Here is a 27,055-nt window from a genome sequence, read left to right on the forward strand (position 1 = left end):
AGGAAAGACATCTTTATCAAAAGAGCTGTCAATTATTGGAACAAGCTGCTCAAAAATGTGGTTGGATCAGTCCCTGAGGTATTGGAAAGATGCATAGATGCAGTACTCAGGGATGTGGTTTAGTGGTGGACTTCTCAGTGTTAGGGTAATGGTTGGACTTGGTTATCTTAAAGACTTTTTCCAACCTAAATGATTATATGTTATTTTTCACACAAATGACCAAAGTATTTTCTAAGGCGTTAAAAGCTATACTAAAAATGTTTCCTGACTCCATAATATGCTACTTAACTTACCTTTGAAAAAGTATGGTGATGAGAGGAACCTGAAAAGTTACATGCTCCCAACGTGAAAACAGAGAAGAGGTCCTTTAACTTCACTAAGTCTTCAAAATAGATTTCCAATATCCTTTGGTATAACAAGTATCAAAAATTAGCCCTAAATGTAATATTTCTTGAGCACAAAACCAAAAAGTGTCCTCAACTCTGCCTTCTTCCACAAGAGGACACTAAGTGAGAAAAAAAGTTGTAAAAAAGCATACATCTACCATGTACTATTCTTCTTTATTAGTTAAGTACAATGCTTTTTACTTCAAAAATACTTTGGAGTCAAGGAGACAATATGTAATTACTTTTCTTCCAAGGGGCATTTGAGTCACTCCAGTGATTAGCATTTGGCTTTTAGCACACCTTAAGTAGCATGAAAGACATATTTAAGCTTGTTACAGACAAAAGTCAACATGATGTGACAGAAATATTTTTATTTCAAAGAAAAACCCACTATTAACCCTGAACTTACAGAGAAGCAAGCACATGCATCCCAGCAGGACTTCAAAGAACAACTCCTGGGCACCAAAGCCCACATGAGCTGCGTCAGCCAGTGCTTACACTTTCACTCCTGCCAGTCTCACACTGCCCCCGCCAAGCGCTATCAAGTTACAGCCAGAAGTAAGAGGAAAAACAAGAAAAAAACCCCACACAACACAAACTGAAACCACAGCCTGCAGACCCTGACTCCAGTACGGGCCCCTCACAGGCTGTACGGTCACTCACTGTAAAGCAAAGCAGGCTTTTGCAGTGTGAGAAAGTCACTGCTGGCTCCCATTCCCCATTACCTCACAGCAGACACCTAGGCCCCAAACAAGGAGACAGCCCAGCCCCTGGGCCCTGTTCTTAGGAGCTGGGGAAGGCCCCCAGGCCCACGGGAAGCCCCTCACAAGCTCTCTCCCGCACCTGCAAGCCGTAATCCCTAAATATATGGTTTTCTTGTTTAGTGCCGTATAATTTTAGTCTTTTGTTGCTTTGCCCTGCTGTGAGCCTAGCCCCCTGCTTTGCGGAGGGGACACCCTATGGCGCTAAGGACAGCCTGAGGAAGGGAAGCAGCCGGGGGGCACATTCGCCTGCCCCATTCCCGCTGGCCTGAGACGGCCTCCCCGCGAACGGCGTTTCCCGCTGCTGCTCTCTGGGGCAGCGTAACGTGGAAGCGGGGTGGCGACGGGCAGGAGGAGGGGACTCTGGGCTCTGCCCGGACTGCCCGCGGGAGTTCAGCGCTGCCTCTCGCGCACCCCTCCCCCTGCTTAGTCGACAACTGCGCACCTCAGCCAGGTCAGTCCCTAAGCAGACGAGCGGCCCGACCGCCGCCGCGTACCCTGCTGGGACCAAGGCGAGAGCGGCGGTACTTCATGCCCCGTCGGCCCCGGCTCGGCTCTCGCGAGAGCGGCGGCCATTTTCCCCATTGATTGGCGGAGGGGGCGGAGGTTGCGGCGCTGCCCTCGCCGGCTGGTGGGGCGGTGGCGGAGGATGAGCCGCTGGCGTCCCCCCGCCTCCCGCTGCTGACGACGACGCTCAGCCTGCTGCGGGCCCAGCGCCGCGCCACCGGCCATGGTGCCTAGCGAGGAGAACCAACTCGTCCCCAAAGAGGTGAGGCAGAGCAGGGTCAGGAAGCCTCGGGTCGGGCGTCGGAGAGGGTGGCGGCCCCTGAGACGTGTGGGAGGCCCGAGGTGCCGAGGCTGCTGAGTTGAGGGGTGAAGGAGGCCCGGCCCGGCCTGGCTCGGCTTCGCTGTCTCGGTGCGAGGCCCGGTGGGAGGGAGTGCCCGTCTTTGTGAGGGGGCCGGGCGGCCCTTGGCCCGCGGGGGGCCGGGCTAGAGGTTAATGGTGGTTCGCGGAGCGGGAGAAGGGATGTTTTTTTCTGTGTGGGCTGGTATGGGTAGGAGGAGGCCGGAGACGAGGCTGGGCTGTGCAAGGCCCCGGAGGCGGACGGAGAATTGCACCTGTCTGTGTCGCGGCATGCGGGGAGGCCGGCCTGCGTGGCGGCCGGGCCGGGCCGCCGGCGCCTGCGCTCGGCCGGGGGCCGGGTCGCTCGCGTGTCAGAGGTCTTGTGTGAAGCCCTCGGGGAGGGCAGCCCGCCGCCCGGCTGGGGGAGCGGAGGTTCAGGGTAGAGGGCCCTGCGCTCAGGAGGCAGAGGAGCGAGCAGGCCCCGCCGGCGAGGCGGGTCTCCGGGTGCCCGAGGGCGTCCTCCGTTGTTGGAAAGGGCCGGCGTGCGAAGTGGCAGCTGTGCGAGGGGTGGTGGGTGGTGGGGGTGGGTAGGGGGTCGCTGCCGAGTTCGTGGGGCGGCTCCGTGCCTCCCCGGCGCCGGTGCGAACCGCTGCAGAGGTCGGGCCGTAGTGCCTGCGGTGGGTGCCCCAGAAAATGTGGCCTGGCTCAGCAGTAGACTGTTTCCTTTATCGTGAGTCCCTCATCTCTTCTCTGCTGCAGGAGGAAGGGAGAAGACTTGTTTTTAGTCATAGGGTAAAGATAAGAGGCTGTTTGAAAGAGGAAGGCGAAGCCTCTGTCCTGCAGCGATATGCAAATGACACGTGTCAAGTGAGAGCGACACTGAAGGAGTCTTCAAGTGATGGTGCGAGATGTTTGGAAACAGTTATTTGTAGACCAGTGTTAGCAGAAACTTTATTTCATGAACAGCTATGGTAACATATCCAGCCAACTTTTCTGACATCTCTACTGCTCTGATATATTACTTGAAGCCTTGCTGTTGTTTTTTGTAAATATCTATAGCTTGTTACAACTATCTGTTCCATCGTGTATTCTTGTAGGAAGCCTCGTGAGGCACGGGATTAAATTTTGTAGAGATGGTATCCTCAAGGATTACTGTGAAACAAATACCAATACTGAATTTTAAGAACAAATATTTGTGCATACAATTGTGCAGGTAACTACAAGATGTATGTAGAACAAAGGTAAAATTTACCTTTGGCTTGTTTTCTTAAAATCTTACGGTTTAAAGCACTATGCTAAGGCTTTTTACAGGAAACAGAAATCCCCGGAAACTTCACACAGTGGATGTAGTGTAGCAACTAGTGTGCTTAAATATTTGCTTTAAAGAAACCAACTCCAGAAACATAATACCAGGGCTAGAAGATAGTAACTAGCGTACTTAAATGTTTCATTTTAAAACCAAAGAAACATAGAGATAAAGGACAGCAAAAGAAACCTGTGGTGTTAGTTGTAGCTAATTGGAACAGGCAAGGTGATTAATAAAAGCAGCTAGCTGAGGCTGTTTCTTGAGTTATATGTATTAATAGTATCCCTGTTGGCTTTAAAGTTGTATTCGGAATATATGTATGATTCAGATGTGTATTTTTAACTGACTCATTGGGCTAGGATTTTGAATGCACTTTTATCTGTATAGAGGGGAAGTATGGGAAAGGGAAGACGAATACATCTTATAGATATGGGTGTCTTAAACACAGTGTGAAATCTATAAACTTTGGACATTGATAATGCTAGCGTGACTTGCTTTTCCTCAGTGAGTTTTGTCGGCTTCTTTATTATGTCCCTGTGCATTTTGTAAATAAAAAACCTGACCAGAGTATCAGAAAAATCAAATTGAGTGAAATGGTTTAATTATTTAAGCCCGTTAGGAGATGTGCAGTAATAGAAGTTTATCTTCAGCTTTTCCAATGCATTTCATTATATCCTCATTTTTATTTCAGTGATAGGAAGTTTAATAACTCTCATGCTACAGCAGGCCCATTAAGTCCTTCTGAGATTCATTAATAGTCTCATTGCAGAGAGCACTGAGTTATGGGTAAGCAGAATTCTCCAGGTCTCTGAGTTCTCAACAGCCTTCTAAATATCCTGTTGTGCCATTATTAGCAGCTGGAGGGAAAACATGTCGTTTGGAGCTTCAGTTCTGCCCTTTAGGGGTGGATAAAGGCTTACAGTTCATGTTTTTTGTCCTGTCTCAAGGGGCTGAGTGGTATTGCTTGTATAGCTCACTGTCTTGTGCTGTTTCAAAGATTGAACTGGGATGTGAACCAATGTCTGCTAAAGATGAGTACACAACCATATTTCTCCTTGCGCTCCAGTGTAAAAGAGCAAGATGAAATGTAATGTTTGCTTTAGGCCAATCTGGGGAATGACTAATCATCTAAAGGAGTGGATGGGAAAAAAAATTGGTTCTTGCCTGTGCGCTTACGTGATGCCATGGTAGATGTGGTAGTAGGAGGTATCTGTAACATTAACAAACTCTGTTTTTGTAGGAATGGAAAGATAGGTTGTTCATAAGTCTTCAGTTTGTGCTTGTATATGTGTGTGTATATGTATCTGTGTATGCTAACAGTATGTTGCATGGATTTTTTTCATTGTTTTTGTAAAAAGTCAAAGTATGTTTTCATGGATACAAAATAATTGTAGCTTCACTGCTGCCCTTAAAATATACTTTTTTTAGTCTCTAATGAAATTTTTTTTTTTTTTTGGACATTGCATAGGTTCAGGTACCTCACTAAAGTGCAGATAATGAGGGCCTTGTTGTTTTGTCTTGCTCTTAACTTTGGCATAAAGTTGTTTTTCGTTTGGAACAGAAGTATTAAAGCAGCTTCTCACAAACTAGTGTTGGGACTTCATATGTTAAGATTTATGCCCAAGTTCAAGGCATATAGGAAATTTGTTCTTGCATCCCTACCGCGGCCTAATGCTTCCCCAACTGTTCTTGTAATTGTGTGACCAATAATTCTTCATGGTGGGGGCAATGAGAATCCCTGTTTGTTAAATATGGGGTTTAGTGTGAATCAGGCCATGTTCCTTATCCTTCCAGTCCTCAATTCTCTTTCTCTCTTAATCTGAAAGATAAATCATTCAATTTAGTTACCTCTTATTTCCAGTAACATAGAAGGTCTTGAGTACCATACAGGACATTGCTGCACCCTGATAGTAAATACTAAGCATGTTCTTTAATAATTGATTTTTTTATTAGACATCATTTTTTCCCTGTAAGTCTAGTAAAACAGTAACCATGGGGAGGGAGGAGGAATAGTCTAAGTAAGATAATAATGAAAATAAGTAGAAAATGTTGCTAATGGAAGGGAAAACATATGACTTTCAGTGTTTCTAAGAGGAAAAGCAGACCTGAAACTTATATTGGGCAAGTCTTCTGAAAATGCAAAATAATGTTCTGATTCACACAGTTAATGAGAAAGTTAGATGCGTGTGTTTGTTTACTGCTAATGGAAGTGAACTTTAAGACTTTTCTTGAAAATCAAGACGTATGAGAACTTAATGCATATTGCCCCCAAATCAGACTGTAAAAAGAATTGGTCAGAATATAAAAAAATATGTTCTGCGATGAGTTTTTTGAAGTGTCTGTGCAACTAATTAAATAAATGCTGTGCTGATATCTTCTCAACATGTTCCAGCATGAACTATCCCAAGTACATCTGTCAGAATAAATATATATATCTATATGCCTTGCCTGCTGTCATTAAGTCGAAGTTAGAGTTGCTAATGTGAGGCTTTTCATCCTACAGTAATGATTTTAATCTTCTGTGTTGAGCAAATAAATGATGATTCTATATGGGTATTGCTTTGACTACTTCACTAAAGAGCAGGAGTCCGATTAAGATATTTTATAGTTTTGTTTAGTAGAGGTATGTTCTTTTCAATGTTGATTACATCATTGTTCTTTCATTCCTGTGTATTGAACGGTTCTACAAGTAGTTATGGCATGTATAATTTACCTGCTTTTCCTACTTCCCCTCTGGTGTGCTCCATTCTAAAATACAAAGTTATTATTGTGACAGAGAAACTACTTCATTGACTGAGCAGACATTCAGGAAGTTGGGTTTAAGAAACAGAAAATCTATGCAGAATTTCACCAAGTTATCTATTCTTGTGAGCAGTCACTTCCCGAATGATGGTCAGGTAGTAATTTAGTTAGATGAGTGAGGCATGAGTGTAAAATGCAAGATCTTTCCCTGGTCAGGCACTGGCCAGTTTAGCACAGTTTGGTTTTCCCTTGCTATGTACATCTGGGTATTTACTGTGCAGTGTAAGAAAGATGATCAGGTTAATTATCTCTTGGCGTGGTCTAATGAAAAGCTTTTGCCTAAGAGGTATCGACTATCTCAGTGTGTAACCTCAGTTTCTAAATACTGCTTGATAAAAGTTATTTCTCAGTAGAGCTAAACATCCACCTATGTTGCCACAGGAAAAACATAATAAATTTTGAACGTCACGTGCAAGTGTAGTTTTCTGTATTGTTCCATGGGAAACTGGTGATTAAAGTTACTAAGTCAAATTAGTACAGTAGTATAAATGCAACCCTATTTTTTTGTGCAGATACACATAGTTTATCAAACTTCTAATGAACATTTCCCTAAGCTCTGAAGTGGCAAAGAATGTTATAAAGATCCATCAGTGTTACATTCTTTCTTGACCTCAGAATTTCAGTTTACAATGGAAGTTTCACAAAGTGTTTTTGTTGTCATTTTACAATGAAGTCCTCTAATTCTATTTTCTGTTGTTTTTAAAACCTAATTACCTGCGGATTTAGATAAATGCAGCCTTGTGCCATAGTTTTAAAATACTAATTGTCCTACCACACAAACCCAACTTTCTTTTGCTGATAGAATATATTGATAAGATAAGATTAAAACTTGCAGACACTTGGTGAAATAGATCTGTACCTTGACTTTATGTTACCTTGACTTGCATGTTTTTGTCTCTTCATAATTACACTGGGAGGGGGCAAAGGGAGGAGGGGAAGGTATTATTTTAAACCATTTTCCCAGTACATTAAACCTGGTACAGTAACACACTAGAATGCAAACAGATGTTCATATATTCATCCAGTCATGGTCCCACTGTTTCTGTTGTATTTGAAAACATATTTGGGTTTAAGAAACCAAGTGCAAAAGTTGTCTCTAGAGAATTGAGTGATTGACTTACATATACATAGTCAGCCTTTTTATTCAGTTTGAAAGTTTTTGATTCCTTTTGTGAACATTGAGCTGATATTTTTACTTTTATCGCTCTGAAATTTAATATGGTTACTTTGAGCGTTTTGGTTTTTCTTGTCTTGAACAAAATGTTCTTGAAACAATGCTGCTAGTTACTGAAGAAATACTTGAAAATCAGCAATTTTTTTTTAAAAAGTAAGCTTTTGATAAATTCATAACCAACTTGATCACAATTTCAGTCAGTGTAAATTGTGTAGTATTTTCTTTGGTTTTTTCAATGTTAGGCATGTAATCAGCTTGCACTGAACCAATAGTCTTGCACAGCATTGACAGATAAAATAACTTCTGGAAGGGACATCTTGGCCATGTTCTAAAAAAATTAAGGGGTAAAATAACTTGATTTTATTTAAACTTTGAAGATTGTGACTACAAGGATATTTTAAGTGCTTCTGAAAAATGACCACAGATTCTTTTTAGGTTGGCAGTTCTGTGAATAGCTTAGAACTTGTTATCCTGCTGCGGTTCAGGTGTATCTTCTCAGTCACTGTGTGTGATGAAAGCCTTTTAAGTAACATGAGAAATTAATGTGTATGAATTCCACAGGAGTGCCGAATGCTCTAATTTTGAAGCTGTGTGAGGAATATACCTAATATACTTGAAAGTTTTAACTATCAATGTCTGAAAACAGATGTAAATAGTGTTTTTTGAAAGTCTGGCAGAGAGAACAAATTGCTTTTGTTCCTGCAGTACTTATTTACATAAGGATTATGTTCAAATCAGTAACAGTGACTGAAGGAAAAGGAAAAAAGTATCAGTTATAACAACTTAAAAGTAGTACCTGGTTTTTGTAAGTAAAATATTTTTGTCAGTTAATATATGGAAAAATCATGTAGGTCCTTACATATACGTACATCTATACTTTGTATGGCAACACTGTGTGTAAGAGTTCCATGTTCTCCCTTGAGCCTTTTGTGGTAGTGGTAGCAGATAGAGGCCCAAGCTTAACGGGTGCTTATGCTCTTAATGATTATCCTTCGTTTTGTACAATACTGCTAGACAACTACGTGAAGAATTGCTGCTGACCCACCTTGTTATCCAACTTCACTTTATCCTTCCTTAGCAGCAGGTGGACAGTTTAGTATTAGAAAGCTACTAAAGAGTTAAATATTACCCCTGTATTAACATTTTTTGATCTCTAAACTATTAAAAAAATTAGCATATATGTCTGTTGGTAATTTTATAGCAAACTATCGTTTCAAAATCATAAAAAAATCCCACTCCTCTTTTTACTTTGTTTCTTCTTTTTGTTTGTTTGTTTGGCTAATTTGTTTTTATGCTAATGGTGTATTTGTAACTCAGTCCAGCAGAAAGTCCTTCAGAATATTGGCAGCATAATAAAATGTTCATGGTAGTTCTGTACTTGAAGGTATGGAGGACAAGTGTAAAAAAGCACATCCACAGTTTGTGACCATTTCCATAGGAAACAAATAGTGTGGTTATATGTTAATATAGTATGTCATGATGTTCTTGCGGCCCCTTTTTCAGATTTTTTTGTTTTGAAGGGAAAACAAGGAGCATGGTGATGGTGAAGACAAGGTCTAAACAAGAGATGAAGCTGTTTCAGATTTGAATGTAAAGTTTATACTGGAATCAATGCATAAAGGCTGGTAGATAGCTTGCAAAATATATATAACTTGATATACGTTTAATTCTCAATTCTTTTAGTCTTGTTACCTAAACCATTGGAAATTAAACAATTCAGGGTCACAGGATGAAAGAAAATATGAACATATATATGATTATAATGTTTAAGAGTAAGAGGGTGAAATACTCAATGTCCAGTGTTTACGACAAAGCTGCTTAGATTTTAGAACTTAGTCTGTTACTAGTGTGGATGTATTCTTTGTTACCTCTTTGTTTCCTTAACTTACTAACAGGAGACTTTGATAGAGTTCTTGTCTGATCTGTAGGCATGACCAGGAAATATTTGTACTCTTTCATTATTGACAGTTGCTATGTTTTTTAAGGGAAGTCATTAATCTTCAATCACCTTAATTTGCAATATTTAAAAGGAGATAAGCATGAGACTAGTTCCTCAAGGTGTTCTTAAGAAAGATATATTTAAAATCCTTTAAAATACAGGGCTTAGATGTAAAGTACCTTCTATAAAACTGAAAAGTAAATGTGTTCATTTTTTGTTCAGCTGTCCCCAGACATGTGCCCTCTCCCCCATATGCTTTTTGATAGCCTTTGGAATCCTCGGATACATGTACTTACCTCTGACCCTATAACAACATTTTCTGATTGTCGCTTCTGTTCTTTCATAAATGCTGTTTGCAAATGACCCAGTATTCCACAACAGTAGGAACAAACTCCCAAGGTAAATATTAACCTCCTAAGATACTCCTTATTTCTCATGCGCAGGGTTATTTTTTGATGTGTTCTGAAAGTTGGAAGTATTAGACTTTGTGTGTGTATATTATAAAAAAATTCCATATGCATTTTATAGATGTGACAGTTAACAGCTGACATGATTTTGTTTGTGAGGTGTCAAACACTTTTGGTTTTAAATTAAAGCTTTTGTTACTAGGCAAGTGTTTTGAGGAGCTGGTTTTTGAAAACAGCAAATGAATTCATGATCTACATGAGGCAAAAGGAGCAAGATCAGAGGCATTGCTACAGAAGTTTGCTTTATACCTTCTCTTCCTTCTGTATTGGATTGTACACCATTGGTAGGCATTCTTAGGGTTGTTCGCTTCTCAGGGCAGTTAGTCTCAGTATGGCTCCAGCCTTCTGCCATGATCCCCAGTAGTTATCGTTAATCTTCAGCAGGCTGGAAAACGTGGTGAGTGTGGTGTGAAGGCAGAAGCAATAGGATGGCTGCTGTAATAGGCACTTTTTGCTCTTCTAGACCATTCAGAATAGAAAGGGTGAGTTACTCCTCTTGTCCTGTGAACAGCACTGACATTTAGAGAGACTCATGCCTAGGGATGGAGTGTCTTTTAAATCTTTCAGAGTACCAAAGAAAGTTGCAGTAGGCACAGGTAGGTGTTGGTATTAGTAATGTAAGTACTACTCCATGTAGTACATGCATTTAAAATGCCGTTATTACTACTCCGCTGGTGCCGTTATATCACTGTGCTTTTCCAGGAGAGTTAAGGATTCTGTTGAAAAGCTAGAGAGCTGACTCAGGTAAAGGCAAACCTACTGAAAAACCAACCAGAAATTATTAATTTTAAGAAGGATTAGCTGTCTGAGCCTACTCAACATGCATGACCATTTGTACCAGTGCAAGAAACGGGACAATGTGGGGGTAGAAATAAGCAATTGGGAGCAAGACTGCTGCTTCTTACAGCAGTTGCAGCAATTCAGGCTTTAGCTGTTTGTATATCTGAAGTGTTGCTGTGTTGAAAGCATTTAGGCTGGTGTGTATGTGTGAAGCTTTTTAGTTCACCAAAGTCTTGTGTTGAGTTTCCAAAATGGGTGGGTATGTGCATGTTATTATAGAGCAGTGTCATAATATTTTTGCTTGCAGTGGTCTTAACATGGGATCTCATTCAGGCATCAAATTATGGGGGTCATAATTGGGCTAGCCTGTGTGTGGTTTAAGTGTTTTAGATTTCTACTCTATTGACAGTTTTCTAAAATACTTTGTCAGGTGTTTTACTTGCCTTGCACTGTTTTTGAAGTCTTTCTAGCTAGTTGGGGGTCTGGGGTAGTTTGAAATCGTGCATCTGGCAGAAGTGGATGGGTATTACAAGATGATAAGCAATGAGGATTAAAGACAAACAAACAAAAAAATCCATATTTTAATTATATGAAGTTAAATCAATAATGATATCGCTTTCAATATAATTCTTTTAATCGCCCTGTTGTATTAGCCTTCATAGGTAGCTATGCAGCATGCAGTTCCCTTGCTTACTTCCCATCCCCAGTGAGACAGAGGAAGAGTAAAAGTACCAAAACTTGTAAGTCAAGATAAAATTGTTTTGGAAGTGAAAGAAAAGTAGAAGAACGGGGGGGAGGGAAACAAGTGATGCAAAAGCAGTTGTTCACAACATCCTGTGGGTAGACTCCAGCCAGTTCGCAACCAAAGATGGAACTTAACTATATCCCCTCTTTTCCCTTTTGTTGCTGAGCATGGTGTTAGATAGCATGGAATATCTCCTGGTTAGTTTGGGTCATCTGCCTGGTTGTGTCCCTTCCCAGACTCTTGTGCACCTCCCGGTCTGTTCGCTCGGGTGGCAGAGTAAGAATCAGAGAAGACCTTGATGCTGTGTAAACAGTGTTCAGTGAGAGCTAAAACATCAGCTTTTTTTTCAGTCACAAGTCTAAAATAGCGCAGAAAATTACCTGTACCCCAGCCTGGCTCAGTACACGTCTTTTTGGTAGTTTTCCTTCCAATATTCCAGTCTTGTTTCTAAGATCAAGAAGAATAGATTTTCCTAAGTCTTGTGAGCCCTTGATATCTGTTAAAAATGGGAGGTTCAGTAATTAAGAAAGTGGTGAGAAAAAGGATAAATGTTCTTGATTATGGATCATATTTTAGCCTCAGTGTGAAGTATTTTTTTCCTAACTAGTAATGAAACAGAAAACCTCTGACTTTTGCTACCTTCAAAGCACAGTTGTCGGATTTTGCCTGAAGTTTCTCTAGGTATAATGAAGAATTTGAAATTGAGGATAAAATGTTTTTCACGTACTCATGAACCTGATACCACAAAGTCAGGTTCAGAGTTAAGTGATTATTGTGTCTAAAGGTTGTTCAGAATTATTTTGCCTTGGGAAATGTTCCAACATGTGATATGTCAAGTTAACAGCTCCAAATGATTCTGTTTGAGACCTCCTGGGATCACTGTTTAGAAAAGGATTATTCAGTTTGCCACAAACTGTGAAATACTTCTTTGTGAAATATGTTTTGGTTCAGGCATTTGTAACAATTCTGGAGTGCATTGTTCCCTCCTTAGCTCAGACTTGACTGTGGTGAGGCACCTGTGTTGAGGAACAACTCCTAATCCTCTGACAGAATCAGTCCAATAAGATTCTTCTAAAAAAACGTTGCTTCTTTTCTCTAAAAGCAAAATGTAAGTCTGTTTTGTTTTGTTTTTTTTTTTAGTAGATGAGTAACTACAGTAGTGCCCAAAGCAATGGAGACTGCCTGCTCGTTCCAAGGACCTTTATCATCCCTTTTTTTACTTGCAGTGGGAGTGACCTGCTCATGTAGCTATATCAGGGAAGCTGGCCTTTGAAAAAGAGCTGTGTTGGGCTGTGAAAAACATGGAGTGTGACTAGCCACACTGTAGAGAGAAAGGAGTTGTGGGCTGTAAGGACTTTCTGAAGTCACTAGTTCAAAATGTATGGGGTACAGAGTGTTTTTTGAGTAGAGATGGTGACCTAGCTCTCTGATAATTCTCCTCTTATTTGCTATATGTTTGAAAGGTCTTTGGCCTTAATGTCTTGTGCAGAATGCAATGCTGTCAGCATGTATCCATATGTTTAATAGGTTGGACCCCTTGGAATAGGTGAAGGAATACCTGAAATACAGTTGTGTTTTCAAAAAGGAGCTGATTTCATGGGAATTTGTTATTGCTGAGAGAGTTGAAAGAAGCTTCAGCTTAGCTGGACTGTAATTAATGTCTGAATGTGTCTGTGATGATACTGGAGTACCGTATATAAGTGCAGGCTACTTTTTTTGTGACTGAAGCTACCAAGTTTCACTTTTTACTTGTAATTGCTGGAAGTGAGTACCCAATCTATTATACAGACTTGTAATGTACACAGTTTGGCCAGCAGAAATGTGATAGGCAGTAGTTGTCTGTGCATTTCATACTGGCGTCTTAAGTTGCTGAAGCTATATGAATTTTAAGAATTGCTTGCTTAGGCTTAATCATCCAAATCATTTTGTGATATGTAAGCATGATACCTGTCATTGTCACTTGCTACTGATCTCTTTTTGCCTTTCCTCTATTACGGTGATTTGTAAGAATTATTTATAGGGTGTGGAAATGTAGGAACTTCTCTACTGGTGATCACTTTGTCTCAGTAGGCCATTAACTTTACTTGGCAGTCAGACTTCACACATCTGTTAGTTAAACTCTTGACCTTAATCTTCTGATTTTACTGATTCGCGCTGTCAGTATTTTTGACTATTGGAACTTGGAAATGTTGGGTAGATTCTACATGAAGTTTGAGTTCAGATTTTACATTCAGTCTCTGAAAATATTTAAAAGAACTGAAACAGGATTTAAAACGTTGAGATAATTTCTGTCATTTGAAAAATAGAATGTTTGTACTGGTTTGTCTCAGTAAGGTTAGTAAAATGCTACTATAGAATTTTAATGAACTCAGTGGTTTAGAGTTGAGAAAAAGCAAGCCACATCTAAATGCAGTGTTAAACCCACTACAGTTTTGCATTTGAATATTGTTTTGACAGATCTAGTAACACTAATTTTTTTCCCTCTAATTTCAACAAATACAGAACCTACCTACATGGTCAAAGTTAATGTTTGTGTTGTAGATGACTCTAATACCAATGCTTCCTTTGTTACTATGTACGAAATTACAACTTGAGTTATTTCAGTGCTGCTGTATGCTGTGTGACTTACAGCTGCTGATCTTTCATGTAAAAAAAGAAAATATTTTCTAGAAAGGTGTGTGGGGTAAATGTAGAATGGTGCTCTAGAATGTCTGTACGTGTCAGACCTGTGTGTTTGTTGCATATTTGTATTCTAAATAGTTTTTCAAGTCTAGTCTAATACATAGTCAGAAATTTTCTACCTTCAGTTCTGGGAATCTCATCTCCTTTCTAGAAGTGGAGGAGTATAAAGGATTGATTGATTTGGCATGAAAGTGACAGAGTGTTTTGATATTTTTAAAAGGTTAACATTTGAAATTAATTTCAAATACTTATAGACCAAAATATTAGCTTGAAGACTTCTGTGGTAAAATAATAATAGGATGGTTTCTAAATTGCAGCCTTGAGTAGCAGTCTGTGTTTTGTGTTTGCCTCTTTAGAGGCTTATGCAGTTAAGGGTGCACAGCTTACTTTGCTAAGCTGATAGCATGCATACCATGTCATGGTACAGCAAAGGAGTAACATCTAGGTTTGGGGACTTATCACAAGTACAGAATACACATGCTTGTTACCTGAGTTGCTTGTTCTTACACTACTGCCGTTTCCTCAGAAAAGATATTTTTGTTTGTACCTGCAGATACCATGTGTATGTTAGTTGGAAACCCCTCCCCTGTGTAGGTAATGTGCTCATCTATTTTGTGAGGTGTAGTAAGAGGTTTGATGAATTCCAGGGTCATTTTTATCAGGGTAAAATTTAGACAACTTTATCTCACAATATTTGTTCTTTTAATTGTACTTCAAAGCATAAATTTCTGTAGTGAAAGGAGCTTTTCTGTAAAATGTAAAATTTACAGAGTAATTATTACGAAATACATTCATAGGCAGATAGAGTGAATTTTCATTGAAAAGTAGGGAGTGCTGCATTTGATAGATTGACACATCTGTGTGAATTTGAGATTTATCTTGTCAGGGCTGAAGGCTCATAGTTGCTTCTAAAATTCCTGAACATCATATCAACAGTGTAACTTGTAAATTTGATTGTATGAGTTACGTGGAATATTGAAAATCAACTTTTGCCATTCAGATTTTTTTAGAATGAAGTAACTCTTGAAAGTCATTCAGCAGTCCTTTCTTGAGAAATCAAGAGCTGAGAGCCCAGCGTAAGAGCATTCTTATAAAGCATCAACCTGTAGATATTTCCATCCAGTTCAGGTGATGCCTGGAGCGTGTCTCCTGTATCCCCCCACCCTGCATGCACCAGGTAAAATAGCACACTAAATCTATATATGCCCTGTGTGTACTGGACTTAACTTGCCTGTCTCTGTGGAAAAGGAATTCAGGCTAAAGTAAGGGCTCTTTGAAGCCACTGACAGGGAGGAAAATTGGAAGACTTAACTTTTCAGTACCAGGCAATATAATAATATTATAAACCAGCAGTTTCAAAATGATGCTTTGAGGTCCTTTCACTCAGCACAATGTATATAACTTAATTTGAGAGCAAATCTGTCAGAATCTGTCAAATATGAAATTAAAAACCATTGTGTAAAGAACATAATTGGATTACTAAAACTTCAAAACTGGAACCTCAGTATTCTGTGTACAAAGAAAAATCTCACCTTATCTGTCACCCTGCTTAGAAGTTAAATGCAGTGCTCTAATTTGAGCTATTTTTGTAGGTCATTTGGTGGGGCAAATAGGGCATGTCAGTAAGGATTATGTTATATTCTCTGTTTTGATAATCTTGACTGAGGGCACAGTTGAAGAAATTTGGAGAAGACCAGTGTTGATGTTAGCATCATTCTCACTTCCTGTTTTTCCTTTCTGGAAAAGTACAAAGTGTTACTCCTCAGATTAAGTTAATATGATGTTTGTCCACTGTCAGAAAACAGTTTTGTACGGGTCATGTTGATAGCTGCATTTTTGGTGCAACAGAGATAATAAGGCAGGCTTTATTTAAGAGCAGTGAATACTTCAGCTGAATTTCATTTTAATGAAAAACTTTCCAACAGGAAATAATTGGGGCATGAAGGAACAGTTTCATATGAAACTAGATACCTTCATAATTTATAAATGCAATAAACTAAACTGAATTACAAGGTTATATGCTAATCTTGCACTTGAGCCATTTGAGGTAAAATGTTTACCTATGTCTGGAGGGCTTTTTGAATTTAATGAAGGAATTTGTTAGTATGAATTTCTATCTTGAGCTGTTTACCTTTTCTTAACTACTTGCTTTTTTAATCTGTGAAATGTAGTTTGTTGTGTATTACAACGTAACATTTATGTAACGCTGCCTCTGTGATAATTTTAATGTTAAAATAGTGTATGTTGAACTTCATATTATAAAGGATAGTATTTAGAGGATATTAATTTTAAAGTTATTCTTTGAATTGTGGTTTGGTACTCAACAATAATTTGTACTATAAAACTGACTTAAAGGTAAATTTACTATTTTAAACATGACTTGTTAATTTTGTTTTTATACACTATAGGATATGTTTTGGAGTTGCAGACAAAGTATCTTTGCTGAAATGAAGAAGAAATTTTCACAGGTAGACAGATGAAATGAATTTTATAAAATAAGCAAGATAAATAGTTAACAGCATGATGCTGTAGCTTTTATTTCTTAACATGAGCATGAGCTATTGAAATTTTTTGTGCATGTTCTTGAATACAAAGATATATGTACCTATTCAATGCAGTCTCAATGGTAGAAGTTTTAAACTTTATATACTTTTACACTGGTGGAAAATATACTTTTACACTGGTGGCCTGCTGTAGCTTTTCATAGAAGTTTAATTGTGTAGCTGTCATAATGTATCAGATTATATAATGATTAAAATGAAGTTTTGTGTTTACTTGTGGACTCAGTTTGATAATAGCCTGTCAAAATAGTTTGGAGGCCTATTGCTGGCCAGTACAGCCTTTCACACTACAGTAAAGTAACCACAAAGATGTTTGCATTGTTGCCTGATAGTTCAGATGGTATATGTGAATGCTTGCCATGAATAGAGTTGAACTGAGGAATTTTTGCTGTATTTACTGTGAACAACCTGAAGTGGCAGCACAAATGATGGCTTAATATCCTTTGCTATACTAACCCTGTATTAAACCAGTGCAGTCTGTCAGAATTACATCTTTGAACAAGGAAGAGAGGATTTGTCTGGCATGGAACATTCAGCAGCCCAACTAGCAAATCTTCTGTAATCTTCTATAATTTGTTCACTTAATGTTATTTCCATCCATCAGATGGTGTGTATCTAATTATTTTCAGTAACAACTCTGAATCAAAGTCACAACTGATTCATTGTCAAAAGTAGTGTAGAAAGTGTGAGTAGGATGAGTTTGATTTACAGCTCCTCTGCAGAGTGGAGGGAACTTGTAGGATTGGCTATATAAAGGCACAAGGACAGCAAGGAGCTGAATCTTCAGTGGAAGACTTCTGTTCCTGAAGTGCTCATATACAGTAGCAGTTCAGGTTGTAGGATCAGTACAAAATTACTGTGGGAATTGTTAAATCTGAGGTAATTTGTATTTTCCTAGATTCAGCTGTATAAATAGTAGCAAATGCCTTTTAGCATCTCTACTGTTTTATGGAGGAGAGTGGGTTTACACCCAGAGCAAGCCTGATCATAACTGTAGAGTTATCTTAAAGAGTTTGGGTTCTAGCTGCGGCTTATATTATCCAGGAAAAATCAAGAAAGTAGAGCACTGAAGAAGCCTAACTTTCTCTTTTGCAACCACAGAATGAGAGGCAAATTGTGTGCTTTTTCTTCAGAGAAAAATAATTGAAGAATGAAGCTGTACTGGGAAATTTAAAGGAAATACCCAGAAGTGTCACTGTTTGCATTTAATTTTAGTCTATTCAAGTACAGTCCTGAGTGTCTCTGGGTGCTGTGGATGAAAGTGAGGATAAAATGTTAAAACTACTTTGACTTCTAAACTGTTTTCACCGTAATCTGTGGTTAATGTTTCAGGAATAGTTTTGTCTGGAATTATTTTTTTTTTCTTGAAATGTAGATCATAAACCTAAAATTCTCCAGTAAAGCTGAAATGTGTGAAGTATTGCAGACTTGCTGGAAATAGTGCCTTGAATCTTTTTGAGCGTACAGTTAATGAAAATTTCCACACAGGACTTTACATTTGATAAATTTAGAGAAACTGGACTTTAAAAAAGGCAGACTAATGTAATACAGGTTGAGGGTGTGTGTGATTTGAGTTGCCCTTCTTTGACAATACTTTTCTGATGATGGTAGGAATAGATGCTGCAGTCAGCTAACATTTTTATTTTATAGCTGGGTGAAGACTCTCAGCTGATCTTGAAGTGTTGTAAAATAAAGGGATGCAGCATCAGCTAATTCTTTTTTATCTTTTTAAAAGACCTGATGATCTAAGAGGTCTCATGAGGGACTATATTTCTGTAGTGGTCATCTGCTGTGAGGCTGGTTGTGAGAAGTGCAAGGGATGTGGAAGTTACTTAGATCTTCTTTGCAGCTCGTTATTCTGTAAAAGATGCTTATGTCATGGCTGACAGTTTTAGCATGAACACAATTCTTGCTATTAATGCCTTTATCCACTGAAAATCGGGATAGCACTGCATGCATTTTTTGCTGTTCTAGGTGTGTCATTTAGCCATGGACTGAGCTTTGGGTGCTCTGACATGCATTGCTAATGCTTTCTGTGTTAGAAGTTGAAAAGGCTGAGTCCTTGGGAACTAATTGTTCCTGTTACAGACCTGATGCTTTGTGACCTGTATTTAAATATTAGTTATTTCTTATTGATGTACAACTTTGGATAATTGAGATGATTGATTGTAATTAGATCTTTGATTTCCTGCGGTTTTGGTGTTGGGGCATGTGTGATTTTCTTGGTTTACCCGAGTCTGCAAAATTTTACCAGTATTCCATTGCCACCTTCATTCAGGATGGTTAATCGTTATGTTTCAGATATATTGAAGTTGCTGATTAATATCTCTTTGTCTTGTAGCCTTTTGGCAATGATAATTTTCTTAGTCTGTTCCTCTTGAGCTTGCAGATCTCTGGGTTGCATTCCTAAAAAGCACAAAAAGTGTACTTCTACGTCAGCAGGATTTATGATCCTGTCACAACAAAATAGGAACTCAAAGTGATGATTTTAGTGTATGTTCCCATATCTCCTATCTGCCTAGGGGCTGAAATTCTGTCCAGAACTTGAATTTCTCTACGCAGTGATCCACCCATCCAAATTCCTCCTCCTATAAAAATGGAACTTGTTTTAACAGAAGCTTTCCAATCCTGGAAGGTTCTTAATTATCTTATGCCCGCTTTGAAAAATAGTCCCATTTTAGGATCTTTAGGTTGTAAAAGTATACCACATTTTATTGGTGAATTTGTGGTTTGATTTTTCCATTAAATTCAAAAGTGTTCTTAACTTGAATCATGAATTGTTGCCTGCTGTCATTTCAGGTGGAAAGTGCTGCTGAAGAGCCCAGGGTGCTGTGTATAATACAAGATACCACCAATTCCAAGACAGTAAATGAGCGTGTTACCTTGAACCTACCAGCTTCCACACCACTTAAAAGGCTGTTTGAAGATGTGGCTTCAAAAGTGGGCTATGTGAATGGAACTTTTGATTTAATGTGGGGAAATGGAGACAATGTAACTGATACGGTATGGCAAAAGTGCATTTTATTTCTTCTTGATAGCAAACACCTGATATCTTCACATTATAGACAAGCACTATCTGTATTGTGTGGTGCTCATTTAAGTCCTCTGAAAATTAGTAGTAGGTGCACCAGAGCAGACTGACACTAATATTTTGATTTAGCTGAGTTCTTCTTTTTAATTGTATCTACATTTTAGTCTCAAAATGAACTTAATTGATATATGCATTTAATCTTTAAACAAAAATCATGATCATTCAGATGTAGTGCTAGTTTTCATTACCAGCTTTCATTATCATGAATGATAATTAATCTTAGTTTCCTGATGTCGTTTGAAACGTTTCTTAACAGAAGCATGTTGAGTAGTGATTTTCCATGTTGCTTATGCTTATTTGAATTTATAATGGTAAAAAAAAAATTAAAATCTGCTTCATTGTAACTCAGTGTTCCCCTAGAAATGTTTGTAAGATTCCTTAAAAAACCCAAGATGCTAGCTTATTTTAGGTCACACTTAGGTTTGCTGAGCTGTTTTCCTTTAAATAAAGTGTATGCAAGCTATGGAGGACCCTAGATGGTTTGATGTCCTGCAAGAAGCTTGTAGACCAGTTTCTTGATGCTTGAATATATTAACCAACTTCTAAAGCTTAATCTGTACTGTAATACTTAATTTATACTGCGTCTTAAACGGTTTGCAAGTTCTTCCAGTGTTAATGATGAATACGTTGTGTTTATACTGGATAATTATTTAATTTCATTTCATATTAGTGTGTCAGAAGCTATTTCAAGCAATGTGCTTAGATGGAATCTATTCATTGTATATAGATCTGTTTTTAATAAAGTGTGGTTTGTTTTCTTTCTTACCAGACTCCAATAGATCAGAACAGTGACAAAACTATTCTTGATGTGGGTTTTGAGCCAGGGAAGAAGAACTTTCTGCATTTGACAGACAAAGATGGTGAGCAGCCTCATATAATGACGGTAAGTAAAATCTTCACTCTGTGACTGTGCTGTGGTGTTGGAGAGAGATGTATGTTCTGTGTATTGCTCTTGTGAGATCAGAAAATGAAATAAAATCAGGCTCTATTTCATGCAGTGAGCTTCAGGACTCTTCTCAACAGCCTTTGACTACTGTTTTACACCTAGATTTCTCCTGAGTAGGGCTAATTCTATTAATAATGATTTTCTGTCATTTTTTTTCATGCTTGTTAAATATCTGTGCAATGCTTTGCTGTGAGTAATTTTCTGTGGTTATATATTAATATGGATGTTTTGAGATAAGTCTTCACAATGCAGGTTGAATTATATACCTAATTCTTTTCCTCTTGGTGTTTGAAAGCAGTATTATGCCACTCTGACAGAGTTCTCAGAAATGGTAATCCTGTGTCATCAGCTGTTACCTGCCTGCAAACTTACCTTTAAGAGAATGGGTGGTGGTGGTGTAAATGTATAGAAGATTTGTCCATGTTGCTAGAAGCAACTGCCTGCCATAAAATATTTGAAATCTCATATTTCTCAAATGTATGATGCTGTGAAAGATAAACACACCTGCAGTTCATTTAAATCAGGAATTGGATAGGCTAGTTGTAGCTAGTTGTATATGAAGATTTATTACTCAAATATCCTGTCAGCAAAATGCCGGCCAACTTAGACTTTGTTGTGAATTTAACTCTCTGAAAAGGGGGGAGAAACCTCTATGTTTAAATGTGCACAGGATGAGAATTTGAGGGTGATTCTGAAAGAGTACTTAATTGCAATTTTTTTATCTAAAACTTATTCTGTATATCCACACAGAAAACCTGAGACGTAGGAAATGCTAAATTACAGGCTTGCTGGTGTTGTATAATACACTAGCAAAATTGATTTATTAGCCACAAGAGAAATAAGTAAAAACTCATAGCTGGTTCATTAAGGATTTTTTCTTTATTTTTTGGATAACATCAATGTATTTGTGTTTTCAGGAGGAGTCAGGTGCAACAGATGAGAGTGCACAAGACAGATTTATAGGCCCTCTTCCAAGAGAAGGCTCTGTTGGTTGTACCACCGACTATGTCACTCAAAGCTATTCCTATTCTTCAGTCCTGAGCAAATCAGACACAGGTATAGTATGCTCTCTTGTAAACGCAATGATTAGTTAAGCCTATTTTAAATAGCAGCACTTAAAGATCTTTTTTAAAAGCAACTGCACTGTATTTAAAAACCACCCAACAAAACCCTCATCGCTACTAAATCTTCCATCATGTTTTCTACAAAATTCTCATATTTTGGGAACAGAACAACTGTGTCCCTCCTTTTCAGTATTAATCTGCTGCTGCGTCCCTAGTTGATGAGTCAGGGTTGTATTACAAAAAACTATTCACCTTAATCTGTGTGTTCACTCAGTTTAATGAGTACTTGACTCCGGTACAGAAGGGCTGTTGTGAATCTCTCTGGTCCCTGTGTTAGCAGAAGTCTTCTTCCTGCAACCCCTGGTTGAGGTTTCTCTGCACTGTAACTCCTTAAGAGGTTCATCCTTTGCTACTTTACTCTCCAGCGGCAGGCAGAGACTCTGGAAAGGAAGTGCAGCTCTGCCTTGCAGACAGAGGCCAGAGCAGATCCCAGGAGCATCCCTGGATGCCTTGACTGTGCAGAGGGTGGGGGGAGCAGCAAATTGTAGTTCAGTATTGAGACAAACTCCTGATACTGAATTTGTTGAGCAGGTACAAAGAGGGCATTTATATTATATTAGTTTATATGCGTTCCAAGATTTTTTGCAAGATACAGTATATCTACCACATACTGTTTTTTCTGTAATGTAACTATGAAAATTTCATCTGTATAGAGTAATAAATAAAATCCATGTGTTCTAACTCTGCACAGAAAATGCCTGTTGTGTGGAGTGGGTGCCTTTTTGTTTCTAGTAGGGAATTTACTTTTTTAATATCTACTAAGATCTTCAGATTATAAGTAGGCATGTTTAAGTTATTTATTAGACTAGGTTTCAGTATATGCTGCTTATCAGCAGTTAATATTGTATATTTTTGAGAATCTTAAAAATGATGGTATGATTAATGTAAATTCCCTTTTCAGCTAATAAATTGCACTGATTTTTAGAAACTGTTTTTATTGGTTATTATGGGACAAGATTTTAGAAGACACATGTCCATGGGGGCTTTAGAGATTTTTTTTTTGTAGTTATGCTATGATAATACAAGTCAATGCAAATACAAGTTTTATTTATATTATAGCTAGGATATTTTTAGTTGGCATTCGAAAATAAGTAAACTAGTACACAGTTGTTTCTTAACAGATTCTAGGTTCTTTTGTAAAATATTTAAATCAACTATTAAAACATTGAGTTACTTTTATCCCCATTGGGGCACTATTCAACCTTATATATTGATTATTCTCGTGAAACGTAACTTATGATCACTAAAATAGCTCCAATCATTTAGAGAAATGTATTTGTCGTGTAAATTATTGCTCCCTGTTGCTCTCAGAAGTGAGTAATTGTAATATTTATAATGGAAATAACAATAAATTCCAACAGCTGGATGCTGTTCTTAAACATTATCATAGAATTGTTTTATTTCAAAACTTGTAACTCTAAAAAGTGTTGGATTTATGCATTATTTCCATCTCATTCTTGTATTTTTAGGTTATGTGGGGCTAGTAAATCAAGCAATGACTTGCTATTTGAACAGCCTTCTACAAACACTTTTCATGACTCCTGAATTTAGGAATGCGTTATATAAGTGAGTACATATAATCAAAACCTCCTCTTAAATTTGTCCTGCTGTATATTGGAAGGAGACTCTTTCAGATTCCTCCTGTCAGAATTTCCTTGTTTGGATACAGAAAAGCATACTTCAAGTCAAGATGGATAGACTATTGTAAATTATATCCACTTAAAAGCTTGACATTTTCAGTAAAACCCCAAGATAAGTTACTTGTTGTGGCATGGACATTTACCCCACCTTGAAAACTCGAAACTTACTTTCAAGTTTGATACTAAGTGCAGTTCATGTGCAGTGGATGGCTTCAAAGTTGTTTCATTTGTTAGGTCTGTACATTTAACAGATGGTATTGTCATTTACTGCAGCAATGGTAAAGTATTCCATTTGACTTTTCCCAAGAAACAGAGATTCAGTTAACCTCTGTAACCTGTCAGACCCCTTGAAATGTAATAAATGCTGATTTAAATGTCTTTTTGAGTAATGTTTTCAAAGTATTTTTAATTGTCAAATATCCTGTGAATAGATGGGAATTTGAAGAATCTGAAGAAGATCCTGTGACGAGTATCCCCTACCAGCTTCAGAGACTGTTTGTTCTACTGCAAACCAGCAAGAAAAGAGCAATTGAAACAACAGATGTTACCCGAAGTTTTGGATGGGATAGTAGTGAAGGTAATAGGCAGCTATTAAGTATGTGAGATTGGCTTTGATAGCTGCCTGTTAAGGGCCTGAGTGCTGTCAAGGGGGGAAAATGCCACAATAATTAAAATAATTATTAGAATCCAATTTGATTCAATGGAAAACAAAATAACCTAAATAGACACTTTGTTTTGGTGTGCGTTTGATTTTTAAAGACATTATCTGAGTTTCAGGCTAAGGTAAGCATTGGAATTTTGTAATTAAGTTGTTATTACAGTGGTTAATTTGTTTTTAGAGAAGTAGATCTTCTTGAGAATCTTGCATCTGATTTGAATCATAAATGTCAAATGCACGTGTTGCACTTCTGTAACGAATAATATAGATAACTCCATAATATCAAACACTGTATTGGTCTTTGACACACATGCAATGTAATTTTGCCTCCTAACCTGATTTTTTGTGGAGTAATCACATGATAAGGAGTTGGATTTTGGTGTCCTTACAGACACAAGAGGAAATGAAGCTCAGCTTTAGAAAACAAGTCAAAGCAGTTAATTTTATAACAGTGCACATTGTCATTTCCATTTTTTTTACACATTCTTGCTTGTGTACGCAATTCTTGTTTATACATAAGTATTGTGAGCAAGCTTGCTGCTTATTTTTCTAAACTAAGAGGCAGCTGCTTGTGAAATTGAACACTGGGCCAATAGTGAATAATGTTGTAAATAGTAGGTAAAGGCTTAAATTGGTAGCTTTTTAGGAAGCCTTGTCAAGCCGTGGTTGGTGTTGGGTCTAATAACATGTCTTGGTTTTAATTAGATTAATTTAAATTTCTAACAGCATGGCAGCAACATGATGTACAGGAGCTTTGTAGAGTCATGTTTGATGCTTTGGAGCAGAAGTGGAAGCAAACAGAACAGGTAATTGTATAAAAGCTTTTTTCCATTCAGTCAGAAGTGTGGTGGTACTGTGAGGTTTTGTTCGTTTTCTTAAGTATGATTGTGAAAAGTGTTAATAGAACTTTAAACACCAGGTTATTGAAAGTCTGCAATACTTGGCTGGTTTTCTTGTTTGTTGCAATAGTTAAGCTATGTATTACTTTTGAGAATGTTGCCTATTTTTTTTCTTCTCCCAGTTAATATGGAGAGTGGAATATTCTGAACTCTGGGTATTTAGCCTTTATTTAAAGTACAGCAAATGATTATGTAACTCCTCTTTCATGGTGGTTTCCTTGCTGTCAGTATTTATTAGGGTACATTGCACACTCTTCTGGTCTAGAGAAAGATAGGAATATATTGGTAATATGTACTGCATTCTGATAAGTGGCCAATTTTCAAACTTGTAGATGGGTATATATCCCTCTTCTTCTGCATCTACCTCTGGAGACACAGGGAAGGGCTGCCGAACCAGTCTGTTAACAATGTCTGCAGGATCAGGCTTGGTTCTAAAATATAAACTTCAGTTTTGGTAGCTTTGTAGTCACTCTTAAGATGTAACTGTGAAGTCTAATGTGGTTTGGGAAGCTCATTTGAGGTGTTTTCTGCAGTGGTGGGGCAAGGGAAAACAAGAAACCAAGATGGATGTTCTGTTGGGGAATGGCATTCTGAATGTGTAGCTTTGCAATTAAGATTTAATTTTAAAAGGCATTTTCTTGTAAATCTGAAGAAAGGAACTGTGTTCTGTTTCATTTTGTGTGAAGTTCTGTTGCGTATCTGTTTCAGGCCGATCTTATAAATCAGCTGTATCAAGGCAAGCTGAAGGACTATGTAAGATGTCTAGAATGCGGCTATGAAGGCTGGAGAATCGACACTTACCTGGATATTCCTTTGGTCATCAGGCCATATGGCTCCAACCAGGCGTTTGCTAGCGTGGTGTGTACTATTATGCTGACTAATAGTGCATCCATACACACATAGAATACATAATGCGACAGTGGTATAATTTGTTACGTGGTAAGTATCATCCTAGATACTCCATCTTGGGGTGTTCGTCTTTGTGCAGTGAACCAGCTAGCAAGTTCTAGAAGATTTTATTTTGGCTTTTTGGTTTATTTTCATTTTGTTTTTTCTTTTGCCCTTCAATGAGTCCTACTGGTGCATGTATAAGGGATGGGGAAATGCAACTTTATTGACATAGGGCTGCAGTAATCAATTATTTTCTTTTGGATAAAATCTTCAACAATTACCAGAGATATTTTTGAGATCACTAAGTTTTATTTCGGTGGTTCTTTTTATTGACACATCTGCTAAATTTTCATAGTATTGTTGAAAGTCTTAGTGAAAGAACAGAACGTTGACTTAAAATTTTTAGTTTAATTGCCATGTTGTTGCTGTGCTTTTTAAAGTTGAATTCTCAAATACCATATGCTTTTAACAAGCGATTTAATAATAAGAAAACATGTTTTGCATCAGTGTTTTTGGTCACTTTTGCTCCAGCATTACTGATGTTGGCAAGCATATGTATTGCTTAGTAAATCTATGAAAGCTTTTTGTTTCATTTTTTCCAACCCCCTGAAAAGATGTGATTTATGAACTGTGAAATTCCACTGTTGTGGATTAAAATGCCTGTACTGTGGATGAAGTTGTGAGAGAACAACCTTTCAGTAAAGGTTGTTTTAAACAAATGCTTGTTGTATTGTTGGCTTACTAGGATTATTTATTGTATATAGGATTTTCCCTTTCATATTTAGTATGCTGGCAATATTTTTTAAGTGCTTACAGTCTATAATTCTTAACAGTATTCTGTTAAGAATTGTTAGAATTAGGTTTAAGTGCAGTGCAAGTTCCAAGTACTTCATAATTCAAAACTTCAAATACCCCTGTTGGGAAGTACTTAAGATGAGGGACATAGATATGTCAAAGTATTCAAGCTAGTGTTGTTTGAATTTTTTGATTGCAGTAAAATTTTTTAGAACTATCCAGCTAACTGAAGCTGTAGTTTGAGGTGCTATTCCATTGATACAAATCAATGTTTTATGTAGATGGCTTCCCTTTTCATCTTTTAAAATTAATTTCTATAATTGTTCCTTAAACTAAATTTTTGTTGTAGTTTTCATTCAATAATGAGTTTTTTCTGATCTGTGAAAGTACTGAAAATGATTCAGTTCATGTAGCTGTATTCTGCATTTAACAATGCAATTTTTCATTAGTAGAGAGGTCAAGCAGAATGCTAAAAAACCAACTTCATATATTTGTAAATATATGAGCAATTAAGAACTTAAATATCAGATTACTTATAGTAGTATTTGATATTTCTCCTGTAAA

General features: G+C 37.9%; 1 protein-coding gene across 1 annotated transcript in view; it reads left to right on the plus strand.

Moving 5' to 3' along the window:
* The first annotated feature begins 1,862 nt into the window (after positions 1-1,862).
* The window catches only part of USP47 (ubiquitin specific peptidase 47), a 53,700-nt gene continuing 28,507 nt past the window's right edge, over positions 1,863-27,055 (plus strand). The window contains exons 1-8 of the mRNA XM_084262739.1: positions 1,863-1,916; positions 19,247-19,450; positions 20,308-20,421; positions 21,402-21,540; positions 23,078-23,174; positions 23,680-23,825; positions 24,633-24,712; positions 25,514-25,663. Of these exons, the coding sequence (XP_084118865.1) occupies positions 1,878-1,916; positions 19,247-19,450; positions 20,308-20,421; positions 21,402-21,540; positions 23,078-23,174; positions 23,680-23,825; positions 24,633-24,712; positions 25,514-25,663 (969 nt within the window). The 5' untranslated portion in view covers positions 1,863-1,877. The remainder of the gene's footprint in view (positions 1,917-19,246; positions 19,451-20,307; positions 20,422-21,401; positions 21,541-23,077; positions 23,175-23,679; positions 23,826-24,632; positions 24,713-25,513; positions 25,664-27,055) is intronic.

This window comes from Gallinula chloropus (genome assembly GCF_964237585.1).
Source record: "Gallinula chloropus genome assembly, chromosome: 4".
NCBI lineage: Eukaryota > Metazoa > Chordata > Aves > Gruiformes > Rallidae > Gallinula > Gallinula chloropus.